Source organism: Seriola aureovittata, chromosome 13, assembly GCF_021018895.1.
Source record: "Seriola aureovittata isolate HTS-2021-v1 ecotype China chromosome 13, ASM2101889v1, whole genome shotgun sequence".
In the NCBI taxonomy this organism is placed as follows: Eukaryota; Metazoa; Chordata; class Actinopteri; order Carangiformes; family Carangidae; genus Seriola; species Seriola aureovittata.
This window is the reverse complement of record NC_079376.1, coordinates 7,881,117-7,904,315: the sequence shown is the minus strand read 5'-3', so window position 1 is coordinate 7,904,315 and position 23,199 is coordinate 7,881,117. Positions and strand designations below refer to the sequence as shown.

The 23,199-nt window shown below is 43.6% G+C and overlaps 1 protein-coding gene and 1 long non-coding RNA gene across 3 annotated transcripts; one reads left to right on the top strand and one right to left on the bottom strand.

Moving 5' to 3' along the window:
* Positions 1 to 5,190: 5,190 nt before the first annotated feature.
* On the bottom strand, positions 5,191 to 6,711 carry LOC130179955 (uncharacterized). The gene is made up of 2 exons (XR_008829351.1): positions 6,411 to 6,711; positions 5,191 to 6,224 (listed from the first exon to the last, which is right to left on the bottom strand). It is a non-coding gene; the product is annotated as an uncharacterized LOC130179955 (long non-coding RNA).
* ttbk2a (tau tubulin kinase 2a) lies at positions 6,111 to 22,325 on the top strand. Of its 2 annotated transcripts, XM_056393164.1 has the most exons (15): positions 6,111 to 6,248; positions 8,168 to 8,315; positions 9,632 to 9,705; positions 10,907 to 11,047; positions 11,454 to 11,558; positions 12,306 to 12,371; positions 12,559 to 12,651; positions 12,773 to 12,898; positions 13,184 to 13,341; positions 13,519 to 13,726; positions 13,859 to 14,082; positions 14,182 to 14,734; positions 15,614 to 15,952; positions 16,734 to 17,734; positions 18,101 to 22,325. In XM_056393164.1, the coding sequence occupies exons 1-15, from the start codon at positions 6,180 to 6,182 to the stop codon at positions 18,546 to 18,548; spliced, it is 3,753 nt and encodes a 1,250-aa protein (XP_056249139.1). In that variant the 5' UTR covers positions 6,111 to 6,179; the 3' UTR covers positions 18,549 to 22,325. The 2 variants fall into 2 exon arrangements, with proteins under 2 accessions (XP_056249139.1, XP_056249140.1); XM_056393165.1 differs by lacking the exon at positions 15,614 to 15,952.
* The last annotated feature ends 874 nt before the right edge of the window (positions 22,326 to 23,199 follow it).

The window sequence follows — 23,199 nt, the reverse complement described above, 5'->3', positions numbered from 1 at the left end:
TCACCAAACACTGATTTGTTGATTGTATGCACGATGTAGCCACTGTTGCCAGATTGGGCGGTTTTCCGCAAATTCATGCAGGTGCTCTAAAAAAAAAAAAACATCAGGAAGTTTGTTATTATTCTAGTTGCCAAAAATTGCCGCAGCGACCAAGCCTGATTGCCACAATTTGTGTCAGAAATCGTCCATAATCAAATCTTTACAAACAGACACGATACACGTATTTTTTAGATTCAGTGTGACATATTCTGAATATCCCCTATGTCTTCCATAGAATAAACTTCCATAAACCCACATAGAAATCATGGAAAAAGACACCTCCTTTTAATTGTATTAACTGGCCTGAGAATCATCACGTTTTTAAGTTCTTTAATTAGTATTTCATTAATAGCTGTCAGTGCCTCCAATTGTAAATAGCTATCAGGGACTGCTAAGAGCGAATTCGGCGTAATAATTATTTTTCACGATATAAACAATTATAGGTTAAAAGGGGGAGGGGGTCAACAGCATAATTCGATGCCATTTAACGTTTAAATTATATATGATGGACAAGAAAAACTCTCCTAGATCAGAATGAGAAATCGGGCAACTTTTTGGATAGGGTCTTTGGATTGGTCCACTATTTGTCACTCAAATCTGGCTCACTTGTGTGCAGCGCGCGCCCACTGATAAGCCGCGAACGAGCTTTAAAGAACCTGGTGCGCGCGCCCGAGCTGTTGCGAGGGGCGATCGAATCGGGGACGCGCGCGCAGGAAGGCTGCTGATCATCACAGAGTCGTCACGTCACGGATCCGCAGCGACCGACAGAGATGCTGAGGTGACAGGCAGAAGGAGAAAAGGGACGATCACACTCAGACATATTCCCTCCCCCGTCCGCTTGTTTATTTCCAGTCACCGACAACGACCGCATCCGCCTCTTCCTATGGACTGTTCTCTCGCTATGGGATTCCGCTCCATGTCGTCCCCGCCGCCTCCAAACGTAGACGGTTTTTTCTAACCACACCCGGCTCTTCTTTAGGATCAAGCACTGGCAGCAAAGACCCGAGGTAAGGATCCAGAAACGGGAGGCCGTGCCCATACGGTTCACCACCGTAAACCCCCCCCCCTCCCCGCCCCCCCCTTCTTTGTCGCCTGCAGCTGCATGCGTTGTGACTGTTATCTTGCATGTTGTCAGAGCTTACGATATAACCTCCTCCACGCCAGGCAGGACGAGCTTGCGTGGCCTGTGGACGGTCAATGTGCGTGGACGCGCCTGAGTAAATCTGCTGTGGCAACCAACTCGCTATGCAACAGCTCTCCACAGCGAAGCCAGTCAGTTCACTGCAGGGAGGATAGGAGGGGGATACGTTTAATTTTTGCTGCAGTTTGCTGCCTGTCACATCCGATTGAAAACAACCTAACCCTGCAGAGGTATTTGTGTTTATCTTGTTCTATTTGTTTAAATTCTGTTTTGCACAAATCAAGGATATGAAAAACTGTTCATTGAAAGTAGTTGCTGCTCTTTAGATGAATGGCTTCAGTGGAGCTATTCTGCCACATAAACACACACTTCCAGGTGTCATCCTTTACTGTTTCTTCAGCCAGGATCAGTTGCATCCATGCTGTCATTTGAAAGGAACCAGACTGTGGAGGACCTCCCCATGCTGGCTCCTCTCCAGTTGCCAGACCAGACACTAATTTCGTCCAGCAGCAGCCCGACAAGTCTCCCTGTCTTGCTATTTAACCAGGCCTCTCTTGGATTAGACAGAAAATTAAGCAGATGTCAGATTTTCAGCAAAGTTATTCTCACTTGTGTTATTGCACTTGGCATGCATGCATAGATGGCTTTTTAGGTTCAGAGCTTATTTGCTTTTTTTTTTTTTTTTACTGCCAAAGCGTCTCCAGGATTTAGCTTTAGGAGGAGGAGCGAGAGGAATCCTCTGTGGTGGGATCACATGTTGACATGACATTCATGATGCTTTATGTACAGTAGCTGTAAACTTGCAGCCTCCAGCAGACCAAAAGGCCAGAGGCGACGACAAGCTGCAGTCAGCAAACAAAAATGGCACTGCACCATTGTCGCCATGGAGATGCCAGGGTCAGGAAGCGTGTGTGATTCATGATGAGACAGGAGCTGGCTGTCATAGATTGGTTTAATATTTTTTTTTTTTTTTTTTTTTTGCTCCATGTGGCTGTTTTTTTTTTCGTTTTGTCATTGATGGTGATTTACATGGAAGAATAAGAGGAGGAGGACGAGGAGGAGGAGGAGGAGGAGGAGGAAGAGCAGCCTTGGCTCTCTGTGAGGTGTGAGATTAGTCACAGTGTGAGGCAGCCTTGCTTGTGCATAGGTGTGTTTGCTTAAATGCAATATGTGTATGAGCTTGTGTTTGAGTGCATGTGCATTGGAGAAGTGGCTTAAGCTTCTCATGCAGTGTGACTGCATATGATTGATATTCTGACCCACTCAGATTGTTTTTGGGGGGCTAGTAGATACCTCAGACGCTCCCAGACTCTTTAACCTAAAAGTATAGTTTAGGTTAAGTAGCATACCTTCCATTTTTCTGTGAGAAGCTAATGTTTTTCTCACATTCACACTCTTAAGCCGTGGAAGTTGAATGTGGCAAAGCAGCAGTTGTCTCTCCCCTGATGAATTTTGAGCAAATTACTAACTCGTCCTACTGTGCTCAGAAAGGAGGTCTCATGCATGATGGCTCAGATGTGACAGAAAAAGTGTTTTTTCCTGAGATCAACGGGTGACCTTGAAGTTCTGACACAGGACTCACAGCTGAGGTTATTTAATCACAGTGTTTGCTGTGAGTTGCTTATCCCCCGAGGTTAGAAGCTATTTGTACAGCATGTTTCTTCTGTGGTTTTCATGACATGTGCTGTGTTTTTTTGTTGTTGTTGTTTTTTTTTTAGCATAATATCAAGAATTCAGCAGATGTTTTCAAGAGGCAGCTCTGACTTGGCTTTGCAGACCTTCAGATACAACACATGAGGAAAAATATGATCCAGGTTTTAGTGCCTGACATTGACATAAGTTGTTGCCAGAAAGAGACATTTATAGATTCAGCTTTGGCCGCTATGGATTTATAGAGAGGTGTTGGCGCAAAGAGAGCTTGATTCAACTCAACTTCTGTTCCTCCTGTTTCCTTACACTTTGTGTCTCTGTCTTGAACTAAGCAGAAAACAAAAGGTACAGATGTGTAACTGTAACCAGGATTTTCAGCCATGTTAGCGTCGTCACTCTGGGTATGACAGTACTGTCTGTTCACCGCTTTGCTCCAGACTGAAACATCTATTCGATGGATTAATATATAGCTCAAAGCACCGCTACGCCTAAGTAGCCTAGCAGAGGTGCTAGCATGGCTGCACTCTCTTAGTCTTGTTCACTTTTAAACGCATAATGTTCAGTCGTGGTAGTTAGTGACATTTTTCTCTGTATCTATTATAATTCTTCACTGGTTATTTAAACACTTAATGCTCTCATGGTCCCATATGAAACGAATGATAATATCATTAATTCACTGTTCGTATATAGTATATATGTGTATCTTTTAGATAAAGTTACAAAGTGTTTTTCAAGGAAGGAAATAAAGGGTAAAAATGAGAAAACACTGAAAAATGTTTGTTACATTTTCCTGGAGCACAAGTTGATGTTTTTTCAGATACTCAGTTTCCTATTAAATATAACAAAAAAAAGCATCAAATTCACATCTGAGAGGCTGAACGCAGCAACTGTTTGGCAGTGTTGCTTCACAAATGACCGAGACCATAATCAAAATTGTTTTTTTCATAAATTTTCTCTCAATTGTCTTATTGATTAATCAAATAATTGGTTCAGCTATAAACTATTTCAGGTTTCAGTGTACCTCTTATAATAATGTATTGGTTATATACAGTCCAATCTAAAACAAAATCCATATTAACATGTGATTCGGTCTATATACTGCACTTAAGTACAAAATTACTAAATGTTTCATAATTAAAGTAAATGTAATTAAAATAAATCTATGACAGTAATAGTAAGCTATGTCTTATGAAGAGATTTATTCTCCTGAAGCATCTCATGCAGTGGGGTCATCTGTGTGTTGGAGCAGTGCAGCTGCATCAAGGCCACCTTACTCCTGAGTCTTAACCCCGGGTCACATTTCATGCTCGTCGTTTCGCTGTTATCTAGTCTAACCACGCTTTGCCCTCTTCCATCTCCCAACCTCATCCTGGTACATGATGGGATTGATTGCCTCCTTGATGTCAGGATCATGCCCTGTAACCAAATAGTGTTTTGAAGGCTCGTTGCATAACCTAAGAGGCCAGCGCGCCGTGTGCAGAATGATGAAGCGAAGTCAGATTTGCTCTGAGTGTTTGAAGCCAGACTAAAGGAAGTTACCAGCGTGTGCTCTCCTGAGAAATGCTTATCTATGACACGGATGTTGTATAATACATACAGGAGTGTAGATACAGCTTCTACAGAGGAATCTACAGTTGATCCTTGTTGTGCAGGCTGCCTGCTTTTTATCTTAAGGAAGCTTGTGGTTCATAGCAATAGTCTCTTTTCATCAAGGATTTCAACGTTGTACCAAATGTCTTGACCAAAATTCCTGTGGCAGGTGTTTATTCTCCGGTGGGACACTTTTATTTTTAGCTCTTTAATTCATTCACCTTCTGGAAAAACCTGCAGAGAACCTGAACCAAAATTCACTTAACAAATTATCAACATGTATAGCTGAAATAAATTCTTCATGAATTAATTAGTGGCTCAGCAGAAAGTTAATCATCAACAAATTTGATAACTGATTAATTGTTTAAGTCTGGTTTTAAGAATAAATGGCAACAATTCCACTGGTTTCAGCTTCTCAAACTGGCAACTTGCAAGTTTTCCTTGTCTTTGTCTCTGGTAGTGAATAGAGCATCTGTTTTAGACATGTGTTTGGACAAAACAAGCAATTAAAATATGTCATCTTGAGCTCCAGGAAACTATGATTGATGAAAATTTTCACTTTTGCGGGACATTGTATAGACCAATCGTTTAATCACTTAATCGTAAAAATTATCAGCAGATTATTTTATGATAAAAACAATATTTAGTTGCAGCCCTAAACTTCAGACTTGTTGGCTTCTTAGAAAGTGTGTAACTCACGAGTGATTTAAACTATAAGGAAAAAAAATCTATTATTACCTAATTGAAAGGATAAAAACAAAAGCCAGAGAGGTTTTTCCACAAGCTGGTAGCCCAAGCGGTTTTAATTCATGGCTTATAACTGATCTGGAAAGCATTAGTGAATTATTTATTAACAATTTATCTTTCGGCATCAGATATATTTAAGGTGGTCCAGGACTGTGGGACACAGCTGTGTGAATGTTAACTCTGGTTTGCTCAGAAATCTGGTTCAAATGTAGCCTCACTTAAAAGATCACATTGTGGTAACATTATTATACTTATTATAATACACATTTCTGTTGCCTTGAATTAGGAATACAAGTTTATGCATTTAATATAATGAACACCAATGTATTCAAACAAAACTTATGGTACAATAGGTGAAAATAATGCTTTTTTTTTTTTTTGTCTGTCAGATCACAGAGCCAGCGCTGAATACTGAGTCATCCTAATGCAAAATTAGGCAAGAAAGAGTCTCATTATATCTGATATGACTTAAAGTGCTTAAATTAAAAGGTCTGCTCCTTGGCTGTCATACACAGAAGATAAATGACTGGGAAAAATGATACTAAGACGAAGCCTTTTGTAATTTAAGATGCAGGACTTTTGCCTGCGAGTTGGTGGTGTGAATTTGTTTAAAAAGACAGCTGCTGGCAGCAGGTGTGGCAGCTGCAGCGCTGGTCAAGTATCAGAGAGCTCCAGACATTAAGCCAGGGGTTTAACTTTGTCTCTCAACTGGGGAGACTTTCAACCTTTCACATGTGATTCAACCGGGCCAAAAGCAAAAAAAATCAGGCCTTTAGCATATTAGACACAAAGAAACCTCCTCGTGCAGCATCTATGAACCTTAGCTCAAGATACTGGAGTTTTTATCATTTTGTCAGATTATCCAAAATAACCAGATTTCAGCTTCTTTCTGACTGTTTTGTCTCTCTTGGACTTCTGTAGGGTTCTCCATCAAGGTCCAATGCCCGGCCCAGTCTGAGGCTGCTGGTCGAGGGGGAAGCAGTGAGGACAGCGTCCCTGGTCTGCAGACGGAATGAGCGGGGGAGCGGAGCAAGCTGACATCCTAAGCGTGCTCTCCCTGGTCAAGGAACGATGGAAAGTGGTAAGTGACGTGTCATTCAACGACAATAGACGGTGTGTTTGTCGAGCCCCGTCACTGCCTGTCCCTAGCTCACCCTCTGTCCTGCAAACAACAACTCTTTGTTCATCAAACAATGCTCTCCCCTGCCTATGAGTCCTCTTCTTTTATTCCAAAGGATCTTACCTGTGGCTTGAACAGTTTGGGGTTATGTCTCTTTGTCCAGGTAGCGCTGCTGCAGTATGGGAGAGCTAAAAATAGCCCGTATGGCTATTTGTGGCAGTGCAGTGTGCTATAGGCAGCAGTAGCACACTGCACTGTGTTCCCCGAGGGCCCACGTCTCTCTCACTGCTGCTCCAGCCTGGGTGCCATGTGAGGCTGTTATTCCTAACTGGCAGCCTGGCACCACTTCCTGTCTTCTAAGGAGCTGAGTTACATAAGAATGCTGCAGCTAATCCTATGACTTTAGCTCCTAGTGCGACACAAGACTCACTGTGTGTGTGTGTGTGTGTGTGTGTGTGTGTGTGTGTGTGCGTGCATGGAGGACAGTAAAGGACACGTGGGAGCTTTGGGGAAATGAAAGCTCTAGTAGTACTGAGCAGCGAGAGTGAGTAGGTAGAAGTGTTGGGGGAAATTTAAAAGAATGACACAAAGATGAGAGCTCGGTAAAAACGAATTACCTTGTACACATGCATTCCTGTCAGGTAACCAAAAAAATAAGTTTCATAAATACCTCAGCTTGTTATTCTATATCACAAAATAATATGCACTATTGTAGAAAGTGAAAAATATCCAAAACTGCCTCCATACCAGAATGTCTGCATTACCCATTTAATTTATCCATTTAGCTTTCTGTAACAGCAGCCTTTTTCAAAACTTCAATATTTTCTGCAATCCCAGTTAGAAACTGCTTGGGTTTATGCAGACTTCACACATGCAGGAACTTGTTAACCCCATTCAGTGTCTGCTTACTGTTTGGGGATGGTCTGTCTAAATTAACAAACTGACTAGTTTTGATTATTAGACCATTGCAATTAATTATACAAAACAATTTCTAGCACTGTTGGACTGACAGAATGCTCTTAGGGTGTTTTTAAGCTTCTATACCTGCTCAACAACAGCGTTCTGTTCAGCATTGTGAGCATGGCAAAGCCCAGGCAAAGAAGCCCATCAATTTACAGATGTCCCATTAAATGCCTCATGTGGAAACTATCACTACACGGTACAATTTACAGATGTCCCCCTAAATGCCTCATATGCAAACTATCAGTAGACCCTAAACGCCTCACATGTAGGTAGTTGATAGATGCTAGTTACAGCACACATCGTCCCTGATGGTGTGTGCTGTAACTAGCATCTATCTCCACTTAGGGGGGGGGGGGGGGGGGGTTGGGGCAGCAGCAGTGCACTGTATAATGTCTCTATGAGAGGTTTAAGGGGTTTACATTTGTCATTGCAAAATATGCTAATATGCCCTTAAGGGCCCCAAGCATTTGCCTGGTTTGCCTCCTTTGACAGTGCACATCTGCATATTAGCACAAAGCTCAAAGAACTGCTGCCCTTTAGTACAGTACAGTGGTTACAGAGCATGCATACACATGCATGGGCACAGTGCTGAAATCAATATCATGTTAACATCACGTGGTTTTAATTTGCGGTTTCTTCATCATGCCCAGGTCACCATGATGGCAGGGCTTTAATGAAAGGAGTTTGAGTTACATTGCACATTATTGCTGCTATCAAAACTGCTATAAAACACTGTTGAAAACATAAGGGACAAAATAAATTTCATAATACGTTATATTTGTCCCTTTTTTTGTTTGTCCCTGACCACCCAGAGGAGGGAGCAAACAATTCCCTCTTCTCAATCTCCCCAACGTTTCACATACATCCCACTGTCCATGTGCACATACAGTCTGCAAATATATTTCATCTCGTTCCAGGTGAAGAAGATCGGGGGTGGAGGGTTTGGCGAGATCTACGAGGCGCTGGACCTGCTCACACGGGTCAGTGTGGCGCTGAAGGTGGAGTCGGCCCAGCAGCCCAAACAGGTGCTCAAGATGGAGGTCGCCGTGCTCAAGAAGCTCCAGGGTGAGTCGAAATGGATTCAGTGGATTTGATTACATTTCTGGAATTGATTGATTCTCACTGGCACGGTGACCTATTGAGTTGCCCCAGAAGATGATACTCATCATTAGTATTCTGTCAATAATATCTCATGGATTAATAAAAACAAAAAAAACAAACAAACATGAGACAAAGCAAGAAATGTTGTGATTGTAGAAAATGCTGGGGATAGCCGGTGTGCATCAGTCACAGGGTTGAATAATCTCTCCCTCAGAAACCGCATATATAGATCATCTGACTCATCTGAAAGCAGTTTGGCCCCGGGTTCAGCGGAGTTTGCTTCAGTGTCTGCAGCACAAACACACCGTCATTCAGCAGGAGCAGCAGATAAATCATTCTGAGCTCCACATCTCGTGTTGTAATGGTGGATTACGTCTCGTAGTTTTATTGTAAAAGTTTCGGATGACAGTAACAGAGGAGACAGAGTGCTCAAATCAGAGGAAGTGTGTGTTTGTGTTCATGAACACTCACAGTCTCTCACAGCAGAGAAACAGGATCAACACAAGAAAAGCTCCTTCAGGGGGGTTGTGTAGTTTTACTCCTTTCGTTTTCTTTTTTTTTTTTGTGTGTGTCTTTTCCCTCCCCTCTTCCTTCCTGCCTTTTAACCGCTGTGCCTTTTTTCTGTCTCCCCTCTGAGAGGAAAATCAATGGGCTGGGATCATGTTTACTGTCTAATGGCTGTGGCCTGGGGCATCATGGTTCTGTTGCTTCCTAAAGGAACCAGCATGTAACTTGAGATGGGCTGAACTCCAGCCCCCCTAAACACTGCTGACCTGCCCAGTTGTAAAGAGTAAATATCAACCCACGGCCTCATAAGAAGATTAATGGCTCGTATCAAGCTAATAATAGCTTATTTTGTTTTTGATTTGGTTCCTTTAGTTGGATTATTTTTGATTTATTGTAGAAGAAGTCGAGTGTTTTTAACATGGAGGCTTTGTTAGTTTTGTCTGTTTACATTCACTGCTAGTCCAAAGGGCCTTGGGGTGTGGCTGCAGTCAAACTGCCAGTGCAGCAATGTCCGTTGAGACGAAACACACAAGGCATTCATGCACATGTGTAGACACTGTGTCGCACTCTATAGCCTATAAATCAGCAGGGTAGCTGTACAGGGACGCTGGTGATGGGAGGGCAGAGAGGGAAGGGCAGCGAAATATGAACACACATCATCATCATGAGTCAACCAGCAGACTGCATCTTACAATCAAATGATGCGGCTGATGTCAAGTGACTCCGAAGTGACCTCATGTTCTCTCACTATCTTCTCCTCTTTTATTTCCTAGGTAAAGACCACGTGTGTCGCTTTGTGGGATGTGGCCGTAACGACCGCTTCAACTATGTGGTGATGGAGCTTCAGGTTGGTCTAAATGCAGAAGACTTAATGGCTCATAAGCACCAATTCTTAGCTGATTTTTCAGTGGAGCTAAGTTTGACTAATTAAGCTTGTACTGAAACAATTAGTGGAATAATTGATTAGCCAAAAATCTGTCAAATGAATCAGTGAAATTCATTCATCAAGGAAAAACACCAAACATTTGCTGATACCAGCCTCTCAAATGAGGATTTCCTACTTTCCTCTTTTTTTAAATGATTGGAAGTTTAATATCTTTGGGCTTAGGACTGTTAGAAAATTGTAATGTGCACAAATATTTCTCAGAAGACAGCTATCAGACATTTTATGAACTATCTCAATGCCGTCCTGTATCTAATCATCTTGCGTCATCGCTCTGAACTTGAGTTGACTTTGAGTTTGGGAGAGAGTGACACCATGACTCTCTCTTGTGTTACCCTTGTGTTGAGGTTGGTTACAAGAAGCCAAGCCATGTTAATGTTAAATGAATCTCAGCTACATATGAATAATTTAGCTGCTAACATCCATACATTTCCGTGACCCAGATGTATGGGTAAATGAGCACAACATATTTGAGCTGCTTCACTAGTAAGTTGTATGAAACAGACTGTAGAACAGAGCATCAAGCAAAAAAAAAAAAGCTATTTATAGCAGTTATGCTCTCAGTGTAGAAAATCAGGCAGCACCACTGCAGGCTGTTCATATACCACGTCACCTGTTGTGAACTACAGAGGCATCAAATTAGTTTCAGTTATTGCATGCAGCACATGAGACTGGGATTCTCAAGTCATCCTTATAAATTCACAAATACATTCTCTGCATTGGAAGGTTTTGAAAGTGTGGTGTGGTTGTAATTTATGCAACCATACCCATAGGAATGGTGTATTTATGTGTGCTGCGCTGACTCCCAACCGCATCATGTTTTTAATTATAGATGATCAGTGCCGCTGTATTTATTTTTTCTCACAGTAGACTTTATGTCCACTCAGCACATTTGGCTATCAGACAGTCAGTAAAACCTTTTTATAGCTGATTTTTTTTTTCTTGTTTTGTATAAATATATTTCTATTTATTCAGTGTTGCAGAAAAAAGAAAACTAAACTAGATAAATGTGTATTCTTGGCTTTTTAAAAAAAAAATCATGTTTATTGAAGTAAGGGTACTGCTGAGGCCTTTGGACTGACAGATCTCGTACGTTGTCTCTCAGGGTCGTAACCTGGCCGACCTCAGGAGGAGTATGACCAGGGGTACATTCAGCATCAGCACCACCCTGCGTCTGGGTCGGCAGATCCTGGAAGCCATAGAGAGCATCCACTCGGTCGGCTTCCTGCATCGTGACATCAAACCGGTGAGTCACAGGACGCTGGCTGCAGCAGAGGATATTTTCTGCATGCCTCTTATTTCATTACCTAGCACTTTTAGTATTCCAGGCACAGGGGAATATTTTTATTTCGATTGTCTGGGAAGTGTTTGTGACCCCTGCATTTTTTTTTATTATTCCCTGCCAGTATTGTTGCTGATTCAGTATTTTGCTTTTTTGACTGACTCAGTGTGAGTTCTGGCTAAATGCCCAAAATCTAACAGAATGTAAATATCGTCTGTCTTCGGAGCTGCTACATTAAATGATATTTCACCACTTGAACACATTTATTCCTATGAATTTGCATGAATGTATATATCATAACAATTACATTTCACACTTAATAATTTTCCTTTAACCTTTCCCCCCTTACCTCCTGGCCTCTCTGCTTCAGTCCAATTTCGCCATGGGTCGCTTCCCTAGTACCTGTCGTACCTGCTACATGCTGGACTTTGGTTTAGCTCGCCAGTTCACCAACTCTTGCCAGGAGGTCCGACCTGTAAGTGCCCTCCTCTGTTACTGTTGAGTTTAAAGCTGCTCTTTTCAACATTTTTATGTTTTTCACATACGAGGAATTTGCATTTGTGTTTTGGTGCATAACAATAGAAGTAGAGAAAGAAAAAATATAAAGAAAGATAAAACAAACGTGTGTATGATGAAAGATGTCACTTGTGGGGATGTAAGCACAGAGAATTGACTTTCAGCTCTGCAGTACCCCTCATCTCTATGGATGCATCCTTACTGTTTTGGTTCACTCATTTTCATCCTCAGCAGCCGACTATAGGCTGACAAAGTTAGGGACTAGCTGGTGAGCATAATACAATATTTAGCAGCTGAAGAGCTCGAAATCTTTTGTAGGCATTGGTAGAGACCAAAATAGAGCTAAAAAGAGAGTGAATATTGGACTTGTGTTTGTCAGGTGAATGCTAATGCTGCTCCATGTTCGTGTTTGGATGTGTAAATAAATAATTGTCTGCTGTAACAAATTTTACAGGATGATAACCTTGTGTTTACAGCCTGTTGCACCGCCCTTAATTGGCCAAAAAAAAATAAACAATGATTGTAGGTTTAACATAATCTAATAATGTTCCAATCAGTGGTTAGGGTAAAAGGTTAAATTAAAAATCTAAACAGTTTCTTTACATTTTTGTGTTTATTTGTCATTGAAATTCTGCAGATCTGGTTACACGTGTTAGATGATGTCTCTGTTAGAATTTGATGGCTGTATCTGTCTGTGTGTTGTCAGCCCCGTCCAGTAGCAGGGTTCAGGGGAACAGTCCGCTATGCATCTGTCAACGCACACAAGAATAAGGTCAGTATCAGTACACCCTGTGCTAGAGCTCTTGTGTAATCTGTGACATGTGACCTGTGTGTTCTCTGCTGCCACAACTGCCTGTTTATGTGCTATATCCTACAACTTTCTCTCTTTCTTTCCCACGATTTGTCAATGATCACATATAAGTGATTAATGTTAACTCAGACCACTTGTAATTCTGCAGGAGATGGGTCGTCATGACGACCTTTGGTCCCTCTTCTACATGCTGGTGGAGTTTCTGGTCGGTCAGTTGCCATGGAGGAAGATCAAGGACAAAGTAAGGACAACCAATAATTGTTGTCCGTCCTTGAAAGTAAACAGCCCTGTCCAGCTAGCTTTGAGTGATGAGATGTGACAGGCGTGTGTGTGTGTGTGTGTGTGTGTTCGTTCACTCCCAGGAACATGTGGGGAAGCTGAAGGACACTTACGACCATCGTCTGATGCTCAAACATCTGCCAGCAGAGTTCGGTGTGTTTTTGGAACACATCTCCATCCTGGACTACTTCACCAAGCCTGATTACCAGGTGACTAATTTGGATTTAATTCTCCAGATCTTACATAAAAGCGCTGGTTTCAGCAAGTGATGATATAGTGCTATATATATTTCCTCTGTTAAAAAAAACACAGCAAAGTGTGCAGTACATGCCCTAGAAAGGTCTGCTGAGGTTGATTCCCCCAAGAGAGCACCCCAAAATGAGCCTGACTTGAAGTACCACAAGTGTTTAAAACTCATTTCCTGTAGACCTCTGTGGGATCGTCCTGAATAAAATCTCAAAAAGGTTAATCGTGTGTTGTTTGTTTTGTTACAGCTGCTGATGTCAGTGTTTGACAACAGTATGAAAACCTACAATGTAGTGGAGAATGACCCCTATGACTGGGAGCGGACTGGCACAGATGGCACCTTGACAATCAGTGCCAGTGCCACAACACCACAACATCACACCCGCCTCACTCCGGCACATATGGGGTAAGTTTCCTTGAGTTAACTCAGGAAGGATTTTTTTTTAAAAACACCATAGCACTGTTATAGGTTATTTATTTTCTGAATGAAATGACCTAACTTGAAATTGTACACTAGCCTCTGGGTGGTTATTTTTTTATAGCCTCAAACATGGAATAATGTGCGTCCTTTTTGTATTCCCAGCATGGCAAATGCCTCCCTGATACCTGGCGACCTGATGAGGGAAAACACAGACGAGGTTTTGCAGGATGAGCAGCTCAGCGACGTGGAGAACAACCCCGCTCCCGAGCGCCTGCCTGGCTCTCCCCTCCACCCGCACCGCAACCAGGAGGCTGACGTCTGGGAGGAGCTGGACCGCAATCGTAACCGCATCAGGACGGCTGTCTGGAAGGTAGACTACAAGTGAACGCATAAACTATAGTCTCTGAGTTTCATCACCTCAAGTGCTCTCAAGATAATTGATACCTCGATTCAAAGTCATTTCTTTGGTATATAAGTTACAAACACTGGCTGGTTCCCACAGGCGGCGACGGAGGAGGAACACAGTAACAACCAGGGCAACCAAGGACACCAGAGCCCTTACGCTGGGCCAAGTCTGGGTTCCCCAGTCAAACTACACTCTGAAGTGATGGCTTCAGACCGTGACGGCCCTCTGCTGAGGAAGCTCCGCAACATCCACAGCTTTGAGCTGGAGAGGAGACTTGGCCTAGAGTCAAAGCCCAGTCCAGAGCGCTTCCTGGAGGCCTGGTGGGTCTATCAATATATTTTTTTCAACATTCTTTTCCTGATTTTTCCTTAGGATAGAGTAGAGATCTGATTGTTTGCATTTGTCATGTGTCCGTTCAGCTCACCGAAGCAGCAGCCCGGCACCCCGCACCATGACAAGGAGGGTAACGGTGCCGCAATCATCCCAGTAACTCAGGGTCAAACTGTACCTGCCGGGGAGCGTCCCGATAGGGTCTGGCACTACGACGAGGAGTTCCGGTCTGGTGGTGGTTCTCCTAAGCCTGCATCCCCTGGATCTCTAGAGCAGGGAGAGGGGGCAGCGAGCAGCGGGGGCTTTGTGGCCCTCAATTTGAGCTCTGGGAAGCACGACATTGACTCAAGGGAGTGGGTAATGGTGGAGCGGCCCAGTGGCTCCCCAGGAGCTAAGGTTACCACCAGCCCTTCAGAGGAGGACGAGGAACCAGAGGTCCTCCAGCCAGGGGAACAGACTCCTGGATGGGAGAAGGGCAGCCGAAGCCCGAGCTCTGGCAAAGCTAAACAAGAAAGCGTGTCTTCCTCCAAGGGAAGTGCAAGAGTGGACAAGTTGGAGCTTAGCGTGGGCCCTGTAGGGGCTCTGCCCCCCGTCACCCCAACCAGCCCAGCTGAAGCTCTGGCTGAGGGAGTCCTCACTCAGGTAAGCCCTTTCATTTGAAGGTCATCTCACAACATGGCATACATGATACTGACTGTAGTCAGCATTTTACAAAGTTAAAAAGCTGCACAGAGTCAGAGTTCTAGCTATAGAACGTAAATGCTAATGTCATACAACAATCAGAGTTCCACCAGCTGCATCTTGCTGTAGTTTGAAGCTAAATGTTACTGCTTTATGTTTGCCCGCTTCTTCACTGGTGTATATCTGTTAGTAGAAGATATCTGTGACACAACTGCAGAGCTTTGATCACATCACAGCATGGAGGAAAGGGAGAGTTTTATGGCTTTGGAATTCAGTTTGCTTTAGATTTCGTGCATAATTTTGTCTTATTTGCAGACATTTGCAATGTGTTTAGTTTGTTTTTTTTTACTTTACAAATTAAATGATTTCTTTACAAAATATACTTTGGTTTGCTTGGTTGAAATTACTTTTTTGCTCCTTTTGCTATTCATAACCTTCCACCAGCCCGCTGAGTCCAATTCCAAAATCCTGCTCAAGTTGGACATAAACCGCTTTTGCTTAAACTCAGATTTGCTTTTTTCAACACAAGAGGAATAACTGTCCGCTCACTATCTCCTACAACCAGAACTACTACCTCCATGTACACTGCCTTCCCAAGAACTACCTTCCTCACCTCCTTCTTCCTTCCTTAGCCTAAAATCATCCCCTTAATTATCTTTATGATCCTTCCGTCGCTTCAGCTGGGAAAAAAAAAAAAAAACCCAGCTCTGCGTCCTGCTCCAAACCGGTGCGACCTGCCTCACAGCACTCCCACCGTACTTCCTCCATCTTCTCACTCCCTCACCAAACTCACAACCCCTCCTCTCTCCACCTCCCACTTCTCTCCCTCCCCTCTCTTAGCTCCCCACCTCTCCTCCGTCCCTGCCTGAGGAGGTCGCGATCCGGACATCCAGCCCCATCCCTCTGCGCTCTCCCAGCCCTCACACCCTCCTGACCACCTTGTCGGACCCGCTGCACCAGCGCCACCCGCCGGGCATGAGGCGCAGCCAGTCTGCCGACCAGCAGCAGCAGGAGCGCCCCTCCTCATCCTCCTCCTGCCATGCCTCACTTCCACTACCACCAAACCCTGCCCCCGGCACCCGCTCACCCAGTCGTAGGAAACTGCCTCCCATCCCGGCGGGTGCTGCCAACGCCAAGTTTCCCTCCGTCATACGCATCACACGTGCCCAGCTTCAGCAGGTGATGAGCCCATCGCGATAAAAACAGACCTCCATTCAGCTTCCTCTCCGTCAGTAGCAACACACCGGCTTTCAACATTTATGTTCTTTCATTTTCTTTTTTGTTTAAGTTGCTTGTTTTTTGGGCTTCTTTGTTCAGTTGGCTTGCTTTTTGTGTTGTGGTCAGGCAGCTCTCTCCAGAGACCATGCAGGGCATTGTGCAGGCCAGACAGAGCATGGGTCAGATGTGTCCTTGTGTCTGGACATGTGTTCTTGTGATCTGAATAGGGGTGTGTGTTTGTCTGATTGTGGCATGTGTGTTTGGAATGTCGAGTCATGACTATAGGTTGCATGGTCTCTTTTGTTTCAGATCGTCTTTGTCCTCTCTATCTTTCTCTTTCTCTCTCTCTCCCTGTATTTGTTCCTCACCCTCTCTTCGCTGAAGCCCCCTGCGAAGTTGCGTGAACGTTTCCTGTCCTACTTGCCGGTTTAGTACTCACAGCTTGACTGACACTGCCATAGCACTTGTGTGTTTCGGTCTGATAATGGTAGCTATGGTATTGCATGCTGTTGCCAAACTAATCACCATTTATTACGCCATATTATAAAATTCTTCTCTTTTCACACATCTGCATCAGGCTCTTGCTACAGAACTACAGCACTACTCGACATGTTGTAGTCTATCAGCAACAGGCCTTTGACAATTCGAATATTATTCCCATTTTTAGTGGGGTTGATATTTTAAATAACACCAGTGTGTCTTTCTCTTCCCTCCCATGTCTTCACCTTCCCCTCCCCTTCAGTTGACAGCTCAGCGTCCCTCTGGGCTGTCCTCCCAGTCAGGATCAGACAGTGCTCCACAGTGCCTCCTGCTGGAGAGGCGTGGTGAAGCTGAAGCTGAGACTCAGCAGGGGCAGGAGCACGCAGTGGACATCATCTCCCCCCAGGACCATGTGCCCACCCATCCAGGGACACCCACAGACCCCCTGGCTGAGACGATGGTCAATGGAGACAGCTACACCAAAGCTCAAAGCCCTGTGCCAAGCCGCGTGTCTTCCCCGCGCTCCCCCCGCTCTCCACGCTCGCCTCCTCCGCGCTCGCCCTCCTCTCCGCACTCCCCTCGCTCTCCTCGCTCCCCTCACTCTCCTCGTTCTCCTCGCAGTCCTGTTTTCGCTAATGGTCACCTCTCCCCTCATGTTACTGGCCAAGGGGATTTAAGTAATGGAGCTTTCCCCAAGCTGAAAGACTCTGAGAATGATTCTGGCCACACTCCCTGCACCACAGAACCTCAACTAAGAGGGGAGGAGAGGGGACAGGTCAACCGGGCCCCAGATCAGATTAGCGGCCCAACCTCCTCCTCCCCGGCTGCCCCCCGTAAGGACCCCAGCCGCAGGCATAGCCGCATCCCTGTCCTGGAGCCCTCCAGCCTGCTGGAGCTCCCGACTCCCGGGTCTGCCAAGGAGAAACTCCTGCAAAAGAAAGCCAGCCACCAGGGTCCGGTCCCCTCTCCCACTGCCTCGCCTTCCCTCTCTGATAGGCGTGGCGCCATGGTGGCTTCCCTTGCGAGGGACCCTCTGTCCTCCACCTCTGATCGCTCCCAGGACGAGGACTCTCTCATGGGCTCCCGCTCTGACCGCCAGGGAGACGATGCTCCATCCCTCTCCTCCTCCTCCAGCCCTCTGTCCCGCAAGAGTAGGATCCCTCGACCCGTTCATTCAGCATCTTCCAATGAGCAGCTGGCCTCCCAATTCCTGCCCCGCCCACCCCCTGGAAAGCCACCTTGCCGCCCGACCGTGGAGGGCAGGTAATTTCATCCAATAATTAATTTAAATATTACTGTTCTGTAAAGCATTCATTATGAAAAGCATGAAAGAAGGAGCATGAAGACTTTAAAAAAGCATGATTTTGCACCTTAATTATAACTTTTCCTATTTGTTCCTGTGCTTAACGGGATTGTTTTACACCACTGTCATGTCTGTGCCAAAAATGGAGTAAGAGCCAGGAACTGATCAGCTTGGAAGCTACAACAAAGCAGATATGAGAGAGAGACTGGTCCTCTTATTCAACTCTTGACAGGAAATGTAATTCATCACACTGATTCCTGGTTTGCATTGAAATGTATGACTTGGCTGTTTTTTCATTCCCTGTTTTGCTTTTTGTACTCACTTAGGCTTAGGCGTTACCGCATCCGAGCTGGCAGCACCAGTGACTCAGACCTTCTGACATGCCTGGCTCAGCTGATGCATGGTTCCCGTGGCTCCCCCCTCCACCACCGCTCCTCGGCCCAGCACGGGGGCTCTAGGATGGGCATCTGCAGCCTGACGAGCTCACCGCACCATCACCGCAGCTCTAGCGCATCGCCACGCAGCTCCTCCTCCCTGCAGCGCTCTGTCAGCTCCTCGCCCTCCCGCCACGAGCACCGTGGCGGCGGGGGAGGGGGCTGCCTCGGCCGCAGCCGCTCGCCTCCCAGCTTTTCGGGCTCGCCGCCCCCCCGCCGCTTCTACCCCCACCACCAGGAGACATGCTGCAGCCGCCAGGCACGCACGGGCCCCTTCCACCTGTCCAGGGGAAAGGGCTGCAGCCGAGAGGGCAAGTGCTCCAGCAAGCTGAGCAGATAGTTGCCCACCGGGTTGCACTGCCACAGCACAGGACGGGAAGACTCCAATCACGATAGGGTAGACACTGGTCAGGATAAAAACCTGAGTCTTCCTCTATAATTAGAAAAAAAATCCCTGTTTTCTGCTGTCAGTCTGAACCTTAGAATTGTCTCGCCGCTTCCCACTGTTGTCTTCACTTCTTCTATTAGCACACAGGGTTTGTCATTCATTTATGTGCCCAGCTTTAAAGGGGCACTCCAACCATTTAGTATTGAATTTCCATGAGGTCGTGGGACCGAGATTTGAGAGAGAGCGGTCAAAACCTGCACGGCAGACGGCTCGTCTTTTAGTCCGATAAGCTTCTTCTATTTCCCTGGCTCCTCAGTGTCAGTAAACTGAATGGCTGGAGTGCCCCTTTATGACAGTGTAACACACAAACTATATTGACATGTCTCTGTCCTCATTTTATATTTGTTAAAATGTTGTAGAGCAAAATAGCGTAGCTGCAAAATGAAGCAGTTGCTTCCCTTTGCAGGAAGTTCTATAGTACATAAATCAATAGTTAGTTCAGCCAGTGGGCACATAAATAAATCAGTTTTCTGCTTATTCAACTTTAAACCATCCTGCACCATGATATATAGTAACTTATTTATCCCCAGTATTAATGCACTTGGATTATACTGATGGAATATCAGTGTGGCTGATCACAGCTTAATTAAATATTGGCCTGGGGTTGACTCAGTTATCTCCTGTGCGTTTGGAGATTTGCAGGCAGGGTATAATACTATTTACTTTATGCTACGTGTGAATGCATAAAGCCAGACTTTGTGTACAGTTGTATTTATTGAGATATTTATTTTGATGCTTTAGCGACGCTTACGACTCCTACCCTACTCTGTGTGATCGTGGATGTGTGGTTTTCGTGTCACTCAGATTAGTTTTAAATGTTTAATCGACTGGATCGCTCCATAGTGATCCTTTATACAATCAGTCATGTGGAGTGTGTGAGGTCACGCACCTTTTTGTGCCTACTGTGTTGCCAAGAGGGAATTTGGAGGGAATTACAGGTTAGAATAGTGGAACTCCTTTTAGATCTGAAGGTGTTAACAGAACGTGTGTTTCCAGTATAAGTAGTTTGTAGTAGCAGTAGTAAGCTTAAAGAACACAAGGTACATTACTGATATGTAATGTTCAGACGCAGATATTTGTGCCTTGGCACTTTGGGCAGCTTGAGGATTCACTCTGGTGTGTCTGTAATTAGAAAAAAAATTAAAAAAATAAATAAAGGAGCCAAAAACAGACTTGTGCCAGCGGTTATAAGACGACCCTTTTCACCAGTATTCTTTCATGTAGAAAAGGTAGCAACACAAATGTTTGTAAAATCAAACACAATTTGAGCAACAGTTTACTTGAGGACCGAGTAGCTATTATTTGTAATTTGAAATATATTTCAAGTGAAACCCGTTCTAGCTGTCCTGTGTGAACCAGGTCAGTGTTTGAGATAAACAAAAAAAACTTTGAACAAATGTGAATTTCAGACCTCAAACAACATTTTGTCAAATGTTTCTGAACATGGAGGCCATATGTACATATATTTCTCACACCAAAATGATGAAGAATGTTTTTTTTTGTTTTTGTTTTTTTGTTCCTCCTACGCCGGAGAATGTCTTTTATATAATGACATGCAGTATGTTTGTGCATAAGGCAAAGGAATCAGAGTATTGTTTGTGTTTAATTTAGTTAGGATTCCTCACTGAAACTCTCCTCCGCAACCTCCTCCCACTCCTCTGCTTGTAAGATACTGTAAAATAAACTAACTCCAGCTTCCTTCCAGTGCTACTCTTTGCATGCTCAACAGAGAAAAGACAGAAAAAAAAAAAATTAATCAGAATCAAACTACTGAGTAAAAAGCTGCATACCACCTCCCATTACAGGGCATTTATCTTGTGAAGATTTCAACCCAGCAGGGACTTCATTACCTGTTGGGTGAGCAAATTTAATTTCTGTGAATCTGTATATCTTCTCTGACCCATCTCACTATTCGTTTTCCTCCTCCCATCTGATCTATGACTCTAGTTTTCTGCGCTTCCTGCACTGACTTGAGATGATTGTGTTGCCGGATAACGATAGACTGTATTTTTTATCAGTGCAACTAGCTTAAGGCATGATGCACAAAATAATTACCAGAAAAAAGAAAAAAAGGTGAAACTTTGCTGTGTTTTAAAGCATTTGTATTGTGGGGGGAAAAGAAACAAACAAACACACGAGTTGAAAGATGAACGTCAGCCATAGCCTCTATAAGATACGGCTGCACATGTGAGCAAATAGAAAAATCCCATAGCCAAATATTTTGATAAATTTTTGCAGATGTGGTTTGACTTATGAGATATGATAACTACGGGAGTGTATAGAGGTTGAATGGGCACGTCGCTTTGTAGATATAAAATGTGCTCGTGCAGATCTCGCAGGTATCCTACGCTCAGCCTCACCGAGCAGCTACGATGACTCATCCTGAAGGCAGACAGCGTTCAGTCAGTCAGCCGCCTTAATGTCTCTTCTCTGCCCCTCTGTGCATAGCGAGGGATGACTGAGCCTTGTCTGTTTTGGAGATCATTCCACTATTTTAGGGCCAAGCCAAACCTTTCCTGTCACTCATCTCTCGTCTGTAAATGGCACGTGCTGCCATGCCTGTCAGTGTGGTCAGTACGTCACCTGCTGAAATCAGTGCTGTCAGACTCTTGTGCTTCTGCCTGAGAGCTCCCTGTTTTTGTTTTGTTTTTTTCTGTGAGAATGCGTGCACCATTTATTGATCGACCAGTGGAAATGAGAGAACATTTCAGGCCGCAGTATTCAAGGTGTGTTTGTGTATGATGACCGCATGCTCTCAAACAGGCGCGTGCAAATTTCTACATGTTGCCAGCAATCAGTCATTGAATTCTCCCTCTTACAACTGCTCTGTTTCAGGCTCACAGATATTTCAAGATAATTCAAGCTTTCAAAGTTCAGAATGCTGTTGTGCAGACTTTTAATATATACCTGTAAAATATTCAAATAATTATTTAAATAAAATCATTGTAAAACCTTAACTTATATTCTAACAAGCTTCAGTGAAAGGGAGGAACAGACACTAAAGAGTGCTGCTGGTTTTAAAAGATAATCAGATTTCTTCATGTTTTTTTTTTTTTGTATTATTATTACTGTTGCACAGAAGTGGTGTGTAGTTGTAGTACTAGTGTTACCCTCCAGATGAGATTTTCTTTGTCACTTTTTAAAGTGGCCTGCTGATGAAGGTGTCATATTTATAGTAGCTTGCTGGTATTTGTGGTTACAGATACCCATAGGCCAATGAGAACAAACCCCAGCTGTTTTGTTTTATTATGAAAGGTGATGGAAACTAATGAAAGCTTTGGTGTGCACTGGTACACGTCTCATGTCATAACATCCGATTACTTGTTAATAACTTATAAATACTTGACAGAAATTATTTATTGTGACATTTGCTAATTTGCCCATCCATCATTTTGACTTAAATTGTTGGGATTTTTTTTAATGGTTGATATTTTTTGTGTTGTAATGTATGTCTTGGTTTTGAAACGTAACTGTACAGTCTCAAAGAAAGAATGTAACAAGTGGGAGTTTTGCATTGTATATAACTGTAATTATTTATGTTTATTCTATCATTTGTATCATATCAATGCCTTGTACAGTGTTTTTTTTCTTTTTTGTTTTAAAATTATTTTGTATTTTATTTTTATAAACTGGTTATAAATAAAATACTCATTCCGCATGCAGACAGAATCTTGTGAAAGGTTCCTGCTTTTAATCCTGAAGAGTTGAGCAGTGGATGATAAGACAAGAATTATTACATGCAATTGTGTGTGTTTTTAGTAATGCACTGGACTGCCGGCGTGTTGTTGTTGTTTTTAATATCCTTATTAACAGAACCAGTTTGTAACAATCAGTCATCACAGACTGAATGGAAATTAAATATCAGAATAAGATTTTTTTTTTTTTTTTAAATACAATAGATACATCCAATACACTGTAAAGCGTAAAATAGATTAATACAATTACATTAAAAACTCAAAAACTAAAAAAGACTTCATATGATCTTTGGCAGTACAATTTCTGTGTTTCAGACTCTTTTAGCTGTTTTAAAGGTTACTGCTTTAAATTAATCCTTGTAATGAGATAATCCAAACAACAGATTTCCTATTTATGTATGTTGAATTTACCCAACAGTATCATCAAATGAATCATAACTTTTGGAGTGAAGAGATTACAATCAAAGTTAATAAAGGTTTTATTACTTAATTGTATGGCGTTAATCAGGGGTTTCAAACTACTGGCGTAGGGGCCAGATCTGACCCAGTAGACATTTTCATCAGCTGATAATTCTTTGGTGGAGATTTATTTAAGTGCTGTCTGTCTCATCTGTAAGTACAAAGCAACTCCAAGAATACAACCTCAGCATCATTCTACCATGCAGAGCAGTTTTGACAGGTTCAAGCGAGGGGAGGGGAAAGGAAGTTATTAGGCTTCACACAACAATGGAATGTTTTTCTGTACGTATTCAAGAGGCAGATTTCCCCCCAAGGAAAGAACAACCTAGCAGGTATCCCCCATAAGTGTGAGGTTTGAGACTTTATAACGCTTCAGTCACAGGGCCATA

Coding starts and splice junctions, on each gene's coding strand:
- ttbk2a (XM_056393164.1), top strand. CDS start 6,180: ATGAGCGGGGGAGCGGAGCAAGCTGACATCCTAAGCGTGCTCTCCCTG. Junction 12,372..12,558: donor TCAACGCACACAAGAATAAG/GTCAGTATCAGT, acceptor GTAATTCTGCAG/GAGATGGGTCGTCATGACGA. Junction 12,652..12,772: donor GGAGGAAGATCAAGGACAAA/GTAAGGACAACC, acceptor GTTCACTCCCAG/GAACATGTGGGGAAGCTGAA.